At 52.9% G+C, this 10,900-nt stretch overlaps 1 protein-coding gene across 2 annotated transcripts; it reads right to left on the reverse strand.

Annotated features, from left to right (window-relative positions):
• Nucleotides 1-3,668: 3,668 nt before the first annotated feature.
• On the reverse strand, nt 3,669-10,259 carry MAPK13 (mitogen-activated protein kinase 13). Of its 2 annotated transcripts, XM_008591934.1 has the most exons (11): nt 10,121-10,259; nt 8,823-8,881; nt 6,541-6,649; nt 6,333-6,362; nt 5,870-5,917; nt 5,627-5,741; nt 5,413-5,484; nt 4,764-4,843; nt 4,434-4,512; nt 4,160-4,336; nt 3,669-3,893 (listed from the first exon to the last, which is right to left on the reverse strand). In XM_008591934.1, the coding sequence occupies exons 1-11, from the start codon at nt 10,133-10,135 to the stop codon at nt 3,814-3,816; spliced, it is 864 nt and encodes a 287-aa protein (XP_008590156.1). In that variant the 5' UTR covers nt 10,136-10,259; the 3' UTR covers nt 3,669-3,813. The 2 variants fall into 2 exon arrangements, with proteins under 2 accessions (XP_008590156.1, XP_008590165.1); XM_008591943.1 differs by having other exon boundaries at nt 3,804-4,336; nt 10,121-10,246.
• Between the last annotated feature and the right edge of the window lie 641 nt (nt 10,260-10,900).

Consider the following 10,900-nt stretch of genomic DNA (forward strand, 5'->3'; position numbering starts at 1 on the left):
GAGAGCCCTGGCCGAGAGGGCCATGTTGACACTGAGGCTGCTCAGGGCCATGAGAAGACAGTTGTTCACACACTGGTGGAGAGCAAACACTCTTTCAATGTGCAAGTGAAAGCTGAGCCATGCCCCTCGAAGGCCAGCCTCCAGCCTCCAGGCAGCCCGGGGCGTCTGTGCACAGGCAGCCCTCACTTGCCAGGGCAGTTCCTCCACTTCTGCCTCCCCATGTGCTGGCCCTCACTGGGAGCAGTGCCATCCCCAATCTACGCCAGGCAATCCCTGCCCTGAGATGACATGGCCGAACTGCTCTCATGGATGACCCAGGCCCCAGCGGCCTCAGGAGAGGAGGTGCACCATTGTGCAAGGACACCTTTCATTTCACAAAGGAGGAAATGGAGGGCACAACTGCTGTTGCAGAACGGTTCCCCGTATCTGAGTCTGGCTTCCTTATCTCTCTGTTGAGACCTTCCAAGCTGTCCCCTGGGCCACAGGGCAAAGCCCAACCACATCCACCAAGGTCTAGGGACGTGAGAACTGCCGGAGGTCCTGCAGGCCAACAGCGAGAACAGCTGGGCCCAAACCTCCCAAGCTCAGCTCTTCTGCCCCCAGCCAGCCAGAGAATGTGCTCACTTCCCATCACTCTGGCCCATTGGGTAAGGCCCAAACCCATGAACCCATACAGCTGAGCACCTTCCCCACCTTTTGGAGAAATTTCCCAGGTTTCAGATAACTGTGCGAGAAGGGGCTGAAGTTTAATTCTGGGGTGGAGGATGACCTGGAAGGGCGCTGAGGAATGATGGGGAGAGTTCCGAGAACCTAGAGATTTTCAGGGGAGCAATGCAAAGGTACAGCCCAGAGCCACCCGCTTCTGCTTCCTGCCATGCTTTCTGCTGCCTTCAATACCAACCTGGTCTGGTTGGGGCAGAAAAATGACTGACAGGGCCCCAAGACATCATTCATTCACTTATTTACAGATATTTGTTCCCAGCAGGTGCTCATGTGGGCAAGGGGGCGGGGAGGCTGAACCACATGCACTGTAAATGCTGCCCACAGAGGGCCTGGGCAGAGGGAGGAAGCTACCCATTCTCTGAGGGAGGCCTGAGGCACAGTCTGGAAGGGTGAGGAGGATTATCCTGAGTGGAGACAGATGAAGGCCTTGCAGGCAGAGGCACTGGAAGAAGCCCAAGCTCCAGGGCTGCTTGGGGAGAAGTGGTGTTGGGACCTGTGCACTGGGCTGTGCTGACAGAGAGGGCTGTGTATGTGACACTGTCAGGAAAATGGGGTCCTGTGGTTAAGTGCATTTAGGAAGTTCTGGGTTAAACAATATTGAACAGAGCTCTTTACTTCCAGACTTGTCAGAGCCTTTAACCTGTTTATGTGCAGGGTGAGCCTCACAGTGGAGCCCAGGACTGGTGTCCTGTGGCAGGCCATACTGGCAGAAGCATATGGGAGGCAGTGGAAGTTGATGAGGTATAGAGAATGCACGGGTTTTGAATGCCAGGCTGGGGAGGTTGGACCTTTTCCTTGGGACCAATGAGGAGTCTCAGAAGATTTAGACTCAGGAAATGGCAGGAGATAGCCAGTCCCAGTCAAAGGCTTTCCCCTCCTTGACAGCAAGGCTGCTTTGTGGGACAGCAAAGCCCATGGACACAGCCAGCCGTGACGGAGCCCAGAGAGACAGGCAAGTAGAACGGGAAGGCTGAGCAACCCCTGAATCCAAGTCTGAGTTAAAAGCCTTTGGCATAGTGGTCAGGCCTGCTTGGGTGCAAATCCTGACTCCGCCACTTCCTACCTGTGGTTATCTGCCCGAATCTCTCTAGGGCTTCAGGGTTTTTGTTGTTCTTAAATAGACATTATTTTTTAGAGCTGTTTTAAGTTTGCAGAAGGTACAAAGGATTCCCATATGCCCCATCCCCAACCCGTTTCCCCTTATTACCATCTTGTATTAGTGTGATGTTTGTTACAATAAACGAACCAATACTGGCACATTATTCTTAAAGTCCACAGTTTACTTGAGGGTTCACTCTGTGTGCTGTACAGTTCTACGGATTTTAACAAATGCACAATGTCTTGTATCTACCATTGCAGTATCATAGAAGAGTTTCACTGCCCTAAAAATGCTCTGAGCCTCATTTTTAACATCTGTAAAATGAGTGTGAAGCTCATCTGAAGCCCCTCAGTCTCCCACTGTAGGTTTCTAATTTAGGCCTCCTGACAAATTAAGTGGTACTGAAATCAGCTAAGTTCTTCTGTAAATAATGGTCTGAATCCATCAGAATCACTGGGCTGGGGTCAGAGAGTCCTCATTCAAATACACATTCTAGGGTCTCAACTTCAGACCTGCTGAATCAGAATCTCTGGGGTGGGGCCCAGGAATCTGCACTTTTACAAGCTCCCTGGTGCAGGGGAAAGGTTGAGACCCACTGTGCCCAGGGCAGGAACCCCTGGGCCAGGCTCCTGCCTGATTGTGCAAATGGGAATTTGTTCTACCAAGGCTTTTCAAACCTCAACAGTAGGAGCCTAGACACTGTCAGGTTAAAGCTCTGAAGAGATGTGCCATCTCACAGAAGGGGAAGGAGCAGAACAGTTGGCCATAAAGCCAGGAAAAAGCCCACGTCTGCCTTCTGCAGATCCCAGAAGCTCCCAACAAGCCTGCTGTTCTTCCTTATCCCGATTGCTTATCACTCACCCAAAATAACCTGAATGCAATGTCTCACCAGCTGCAGCTCTCTCTGCAACTCCCTTAATTTAGCAGCCAAACACGTTTGGCTCTGTAACCAAGCACAAGGCCTGAGCAGAGGGCCCAGGAAGGGGGCCTTCCTTCATGGCCATCTGTAGTGTGTTGAAGTGTCCCCCCAAAAATTCATGTCCACCTGGAACCTCAGAATGTAACTTTATTGAGAAGTAGAGTCTTTGCAGATATAATTAGTAAGGACTGAGATCATGCTGGATTAGAATAGGTCCTAAACTCGATAACTGGTGTTCTTATGAGAGGAGACAGAGATACGCACAGGAACAAAGGCCATGTGAATACACATGCAGAGACTGGGGTGATACAGTCACAAGCCAAGGAAGGCCAGGGATTGGCTGGAACCACCTAAAGCTAAGCAGAGGCAGGGAAGGATTCTTCCACAGAGCCTTCGAGGGAAAATGGCCTTGCTGATGCCTTGATCTCAGGCTTCTGGCCTCCAGATCTGTGAGAGGATACATTCCTGTTGTTTTAAACCATCCAGTTTGTGGTAATTTGTTACAGCAGCCCTCGGAAACTGATATACTATCATTGCCACAAACCCTTGGACCGGCTCAGCCCACCCCTCTCAGACCCACTACAGCCGGGAAGGACCCCACACTCAGGAGGTTCTCCAGACGGGAGTTCTAATGTGTCCCATTATGATCAGAGCTATTTCCCCCACATCCCCAACATCTTTCAGTCCTGCACCTACTAGGCTCATTTCCTACACAAGGAGAAGCACCCTTCTGTCCTCTGCTTGGAAGGCTATATTTCTTTTTTTTTTTTTTTATTCTGATGTTTTCTATTTTATTTATTTTTTTCCGTTAAATTTTTATTTTGTCAATATACAATGTATTTGATTATTATGGCCCATCACCGACACCTCCCTCCCTCCTCCCTCTCTCCCCTCCCCCCCAAGAATGTCCTTTCCGTTTGCTTGTTGTAACAACTTCAGAAAGGAAGGCTATATTTCAAGAAGGGTTGAGGCTGCGGTAGCAACAAATAAATGTTGGTCCTGGGGCAGTGTATGGCTGATGGTGCCATGTGGCAGTCCCTGGGCTCAGTCGAGGGTCAGGCTGGAAGAGTCACTACAACTTCATGCCACTCTGGCGTCGTGAGTCCTTCCGGGCAATGGGGCTGAAGTTCACAATCTCCTTGTAGATGTGCTCTAAGAAAGGCAGGATGGTTTAAGGTGGCAAGGGGGTGCTGAGGGCAAGACAGAGCACCCTCCCCCTTCCCCTTCAGACATAGTGTGGAGTAGGAAGTCAGTTCAAGGAGGAAAAAACACACAGGAGATAATATCCACTTGGGGAGAAGGGAACAGGAGTCTCCAGGTGGCAGGTGGGGCTGGTTGAGGGGAGGTGTGAAGACAAAAGCGGCAAAGAAGAGAGGGGGCAGGCAGAGAGAGGAAGGAGCCAAGACCCCCGCTCTTACGCCTCCATTCGTCCACTGTTAGTTTCTCGTGTTCTAAGGAATCATCGAATGGCTGCTGGGCCTCTGTCTCCTCCTCAGGGTCCCGGAAGGGTTCAAAGAAGGGGTGGGCGAGGGCCTGCGAGGCTGTCAGGCGCTTGTCCACGTCCAGCTCCAGCATCTTCTCCAGCAGATCTGCAGCTGCAGCAACTGAGCCATGAGCCTCACACCTCAGGCCCAGGAAAGCCTACCTCCTGGGATGGACTGAGAGGTCCCTGGGGGCAGGCCCGAGACTCACCCTGGGGGCTGGCACGTGGGAAGAGCTGAGTGAAATCCTTCTTAGGGCTCTGTGGCAGGGACTGAATATAGGATTTGGCCTGGAAGACAGAAAAGCATCAAACCCCTCAAGGCTCAGGCCTCATGGTGTAGATATTCAGAAAAGCCCCAGAGCAGGGCTGATGGCTCAAGTCAGAGTCCAAGGGGGGATGAAAGCAAGAGCACTTGCCAGGCCAGAAGGATGCTATGGCAAGGGGCAGGTGAGCCCTCCTCCCCAAATGCTCCCAGCCCACCCAGCCCCTGGTCAGCCCGTGCTTAGCCTAGGCCAGCCTAGGCCCCACTTGCTACCCACCGCTTTGTCGTTCAGCTTCTGCACAAACTCTGTGCCCGGCACCCCGGTCACTTTCAGGATCTGGGTCAGCTGGTCCAGATCTTGGCAGCCAGTTAAGGCTCAGCCTTGCTATCTAATGGAGGGTCTGAGGATACCCTTCCAGGGCCCCACCAACCCTCCACCCAGGCACTGTGGTAACCATGGACACTCCAGACCTGCCTAACCACCTCCTGCTTTTAGGAGAGAAGGTTCACCCTTCAGGACTCAGGTCTCTGGAGAGTTTCCCAACATCCCCCCTGCCCCAACATGCCCCCAGAGCATGTGGACCTCCCAGCCCTCATCCCACTGGGCCACGCTCATCTAGATGTTTCCCCATCTTCTCCCCCACCTCACGAGTTGGGTAAGAGAGACCTCGCATCTTCTCGTCAAATGCCTGTGCAGTACACACAGGTGCTAATTAGTGTGTGTGGTGCCAAAATGTGAAGTATTTTCCACATGGTGGTAGAATTATAGGTGACTCGTTTTCATCATTTTGCTTATCTGCATTTTTTAATTATTCTCTGGGAGCATGTATCACTCTGGCATTAAGAAGAAAAGAGAGCTACTGGAATAAAGTGTTTGATGGAGGAATGAATCCTGGATGGAGTCTGGCTTTTCCAGCAAAGGATACAATCTTTTCCCTTGAAAAGAGTTTTCCCCGTCAGCATCTCCGCCATGATGCAGCCAACAGACCAGATGTCCACTGCAGAGGAAGGGGGGAGTGTCACCTGCACCGTCAGACCAGGACCCGGTGATCAGTGACCATGGAGTAACCAGATGGCCTCAGGGGAACTGCCAGAGCAGGCCCCAGCCCTATGCCCCTCCCCAGTTAGCCGACCACTGACCAGTCTGGTTGTAGTGCATCCAGCTGAGGATCACCTCGGGGGCCCGGTACCAGCGGGTCACCACGTAGCCGGTCATCTCAGCATCCGCATGCCGTGCCAGCCCAAAATCCAGGATCTATGGCTCAGGGGACACAGGGAGAAGAAGCTTGCTGAGGGGAAGAGGCTCCTGGAGAAGCTTCAAGGGGCTCCTGTGGGAGAGGGCCCAGCCCAAGCCCGGGCTGAGCCTGCCTGCAGCCCACTCACCTTCAGGTCACAGTCCTCATTCACGGCCAGGTTGCCCGGCTTTAGGTCCTGGGTGAGAGGACAGAGCGAGCACTGGGGTGAGAGGCACAGACCGGAGCTTGTCCTTGCCCTGCCACCACCCAGCAGTGTGACCTCGACCAGGTCCCTTCCCCTCTCTGGGCCTCAGTTTCCCCATGTGTAAAATGAAGGTTGGACTAGGTGTCCTCTAGGGTCCCATTCATCTCTAAATTGTTCCTGATTCTTGGAACCTTTAACACCCAGCTGAGGGCTCACTTTGTGTTCCCCAGAACACAGAGACTCTTCCCAGTAGGCCTTCCTGGGCCAAGGCTGGGTCTGAAAAATCTACATTCCATGCCCCTGAGAATTGTCCCCTCCCTCCACCTTTCCTGACTCTCTGGTTGCCACCCACCCCCTTAGGGGTAGGACAGGGGCCTCTGAGGACCATAGCAGAGAAAGCACTCACCCTGTGGACGACCCCGGCTGAGTGGATGTACTGTTGTGGGGGAGGGAGAGAGAGAGGAGGAATCCATCACCCGGCTTCCACACCAGGCATTTCAGGCTGGCTCTGAAATCTACTCTGCCCTGTCACAATGCGCTCCCTCCAGCCTCTCCCAGACCTCAGATCTTGACACCAGAGCACCCCTTGTGCCACCCTCCGAGCCCCCACCCACCTTGAGACCTTTAAGCATCTGATACACCAGGTACTGGATCTTGTCCTCACTGAACTCCATCCCCATGATCTTCTGCAGATCCGTCTGCATGAAGGGCATCACCAGGTAGCTGGAAAGCACCAGGGCTTCTTGGAACAGTCCCCAGTCCCTCCCAGCCCCAGGTCTCAGCTCAGAGGAGGGGTGTGGACATGGGGCAGGACAGGGATTTAGAGGTGACCTCCAGCATGCAAGAAGAGCCAGCCCTACCTCAGCTGGCCAGCCCCCTGCACGGGCCTCAGGGCTCCTGGCTCCCAGCCTGCCTGCGGTGGGTTGCAAAGTTGGCAGAGCCCAGGATAAGCATTTTTGTTGGAACGTGCTCAGGAAAACCAAATGGAGCTGTGCTCCCGCTCATGAATGGTGCCCTCTCCTTGCCCTCCTCCACATCCCACAGAGAGCCACAGCTGTGAGTTAGAAACATCTGCCAGTATTTCCTTCACTTCCATCCAAATATTTTCTAACCCAGAGGGTCATGCCTGGCTGAGATAGCTTCTCGCAAACAACACATCTGCCCTTCCAAGAAGGAAATAATAAAACAATTTCCAGGAAGGTGAAAGGAGGTGCTTGGGCCATGGCAACCTCTTATGGGATTACAAAATAGGTCGAGGTCAGCAAAATGTAACTGTTACTCGAGGTAGAAACAGCAAAGTCCAGAACAAAAAATAATAAAGATTATAGAAGGAATATTTTTTTAAAAAAAGAGGAAACGGTAGAGGCCATCTCCATGGGCCTCTGAATTTTTGAAGCCACCTTCTGCCTGAGCACATCCCCTCCTCCCTGAGACCCTGCTCCATGCACAGCCCCTGTCCACCTTTCACCTCTGCATGACCCCAGTTCTTTCTCCTCAGCTGACAAACTTGCCGAAGTCCTGCTGTGTTTGACCCAACTTCCCTTGACTTTGCTTCTTCAAGTGACCACCCTTCTTCCTCTCTCATCACCAAACTTCTAGAAAGGGTGGTCCACACTCCTTGACTCCACTGCCTTAACCCCTAGTTCCCCGACAACCTGGTTTCTACCTCCATCCTCTGCCAAGCTGCTTGGCTCAAACACAGCACGGCTCTCTTTCTTCCTACTTTACCTTTTGCAAAGTCTGACACTCCCTCAAAATGATCTGCCAACTCTCCTCTACCTCTGATGACGCTCTCTCGATTTCTTCACCTATCCACCCTCATGTGCCTTCTTTTAATGTTGATATCTGAATCACTATCTTATCATGTTCTACTAGGACCTGTTCCTGGGCTTCAACTATCATCCACAGGTGATTATTCCAGCCCAAATCCACATCCCTGGCCCAGACTTTCCTCTCCTAAGGTCTAGATTTATTTGCAACTGCTGATTAAACACTGGAATGTTCATATGCTCTCCAAAAGTGAAGTGTCCAAAATGGAGTTCATTATCTTTCTCCCAAAATCTGTTCTTTCTCCACCTCAAATTCCAACCAGAAACCTGGGCATCCCCCCACTTCCATCACCTCACTCAGCTACTGCATCCCAATGGATACAACATTCTGCTAGTCCTGATTCCCAAGTGGGCCCCAAGTCAGCTCTTGCATCCCATCACCTCTACTTTAGACCAAGGTCTGGGTCACTGATGTCCTCAGAGCTGCTCCCTGCTCCTTTCTTGCTGCTGCTGGAGTGCAGCCCAAAATCTCATTTGATCACATCACCTCCCTGTCCAAAACCTCCATGTACTTAAGGCTGCCTATAGGATCAAGTCAGACCTTTAGCTTGTTCAAACCAGCTGCTGGCCTCCACTCGCCACAGTGAACTTCCCAGTATCATCCAGACAGTCCAGTCTCACTCAGGCACTATGCTAGCAAATCCATATATTTAGCAACTAAATTTCCTGATTCTGTGTAACACTGTCAAATACTCGATCAGCCAGAGGCTTCCAGATCCTTACTCTAAGCTAGGAAGAGCCCCAAGGTCCAGACCCATACATGGGTCCCCAGGGAATGGTGAGGTGACTTGGTGCAAACCCTGTGAGGTCTTCGTGGTGTTAAAACTGGATCAAAAGTGAAGCAGCTGTGTAGACAGCTCCCTGCCAGGCAAGCACCCCCCAAAGCTCTTCCTGCCTCTTCCTGCCTGCCTTTCTCTTTGCCTTGGAGAGAATCACACCTTGATAGGCCAAAAGCACAGGGACTTGCCAGGGAAGGAGGTCCCCCTCCCAGAAGAGAGAATCAGGATCCTCTCCCAATGGCAAGTAAGGCTCGCAAATGCCCCAGAACCCAGTACAGCCCAACTCACAAGTCATGGAAGTTGCGCAGGGAGGAGGCTGGGGTGAAGACATCCAGGAGCCCGATGACCTGGAGAAGAAGTCACCAGTGAGGGCTGAGGAGATGCTGCCCTTTCCTCCCACCTCCTGCGAGGCCCCAGCCATGCACAGGACCATCTACCCTTTACTAATACACCACCTCAAGTAGGAGACAGGTCTCCAGCCCTCTTGGAAGCAGTAAAAGGGACAGAGGCTAAAGAGGAATCCCCCCATTCAGGAGGGGCTTGCAGTAAACAATGATGGAGAATCAGGCTGGAGAGAAGGGGAGATGGGGAGAAGACTGAGTGTGCTCATTGCTCCCAAGGCTGGTGTTCAGGGCACGCGACATAAACTCTCAACTCGAGCAGGAAGTGGCAACCACGAAAGTTGAAGGGAAAAAAGCAGAGACTGGGGAAGGGGCTTTCCAATGAGCAGGCTCACTGCCCCTGACCTTGGGTCTCCAGCCACATCCATCCTCGCCTGCCACAGGGCGGGTTCGGAATCGGGGGCAAGATCACCCCCGGCTGGCGGCCAAAGAGGAAGGGTTTGCTGAAGAGGGATGTGGCTTAAGATGTGCACAATATTTGAAATCTTTATATGAAATGTTTCCCCTCCAATCTAGGTATCCTGGAGCAAAGCCTGTTTACCAGGCCCAGGGCTAGGACTCTGGTTTTCCTGGCTGTTTCTATCAGACAAGACAGTCTAATGGTCATGCACTCAGGGCTGGAGCCAGGCTGCCTAGATTCAAATCCCACCTCTGCCACTGACTAACCATATAACCTGTGAGCCTTTCTGTGCCTCAGTTTCCCCATCTGTGACATTGAGGCAAAGGTATTTATCTCTTTTGATATTGTGAGGATTAAGTAAGAAACTTTACCCAAAGCTCCTAGAACAGTGTCTGGCACATAGTAAATATTCAGTAAGTATCTATTATTGTTGCTGCTGTTGTTATTATCAGTCCCGTGTGGAAACAACATTAAACAGGATTCTAGTCTCAGCTGGGCACCAGCTCTTAGACATGGAGCCAATTACAAAGTTCCTCTGTGCCTATTTCCTCAGACAATGAGGCAGTAGTTTATACCTCACAACGCTCATTCTGCCAAAAAATACCCTTTGCACCCTTCCTGAGAAGTGGGCAGGGCAGGTCCCAGTACCTCATTTGGATAATGAGATGAGAAGCAAGAATCAGTGGAGCAGGAAGGAGATTTCTCCTCCAGGCCCTGTCCTGTGAACTCTCCCCGGGCCCCCACCCCTCCCTGCCTTCCCCAGAGCAGCCCGAGGTCCAGCCTACGTTCTCATGCTGCATGTGTTTCAGCAGCAGCAGCTCTCGATAGGCCCGCTTGGCGAAGATCTCAGACTGGAAGGGCCGGCTCAGCTTCTTGATGGCCACCTTCTCCCCTGACCGCTTGTCAATGGCGGAGCTATGGGGGCACAGGCTGGTCAGCAGGGAACGGCTTTCCTCCTGAGCAGCACCCCCCCCCCCGATCCTGGGTGGCATCTCCCAGGCCCCCCTCACGCCCCCACCCCCACTTGGCCAGCAGGCTAGTCTGGGAGGAGATGATGCCCACTACCTAGAACGTGGGAGAGCGGCTGGGAGCAGGCGGAGGGGTGGCAAGCCAGGCAGAAACTGGAAGAGGGGCACTGCGCCAGGGTCAGAAACATTTTAATGCCGACAGGATCCAGAACGGGGCAGGAGTCTCACACTCTCTGCCATTTGACAAGTCACTGTCCCCTCTCGGGGCCTCAGTATACTCATCTGTAGCAATGGGGATTTGGCCGGTGAACTCTGGGGTCCTCTGTAAAGTTACAGTCCTGGAGAACTAGACCCAATCCTAATGCAATCCACAGAGACTCCACACAGCCACCCCGTGAGAAGGTGAGATGGCGGCCGGGGTAACCCCGGGCCAGCCTCTGCCGCAGCGTGCGGCTTCTCCTGCCCGACCTGCCGCCTCCTTGCACTCCGCGGGCTCCGCCCAAGCAAAGCCCCCGGGAGGGCGCTGGGCCTTGGGGTCCTCGGCCAAGGTGGAGCTGGAGCGAACAGCCAAGAGCCGTCCAGGAGGGCAGAGGGGGC

The sequence above is a fragment of the Galeopterus variegatus genome, unplaced genomic scaffold, assembly GCF_000696425.1.
Source record: "Galeopterus variegatus unplaced genomic scaffold, G_variegatus-3.0.2 Scaffold151, whole genome shotgun sequence".
Classification (NCBI taxonomy): Eukaryota; Metazoa; Chordata; class Mammalia; order Dermoptera; family Cynocephalidae; genus Galeopterus; species Galeopterus variegatus.

Excerpts from the sequence above, each read along its gene's own strand:
- MAPK13 (XM_008591943.1), bottom strand. Across the intron at positions 6,363-6,540 it reads AGATGCTTAAAGGTCTCAAG|TACATCCACTCAGCCGGGGT; the intron begins GTGGGTGGGGGC and ends CCCCCACAACAG. Across the intron at positions 5,918-6,332 it reads CAGCCGGGGTCGTCCACAGG|GACCTAAAGCCGGGCAACCT; the intron begins GTGAGTGCTTTC and ends CCTCTCACCCAG.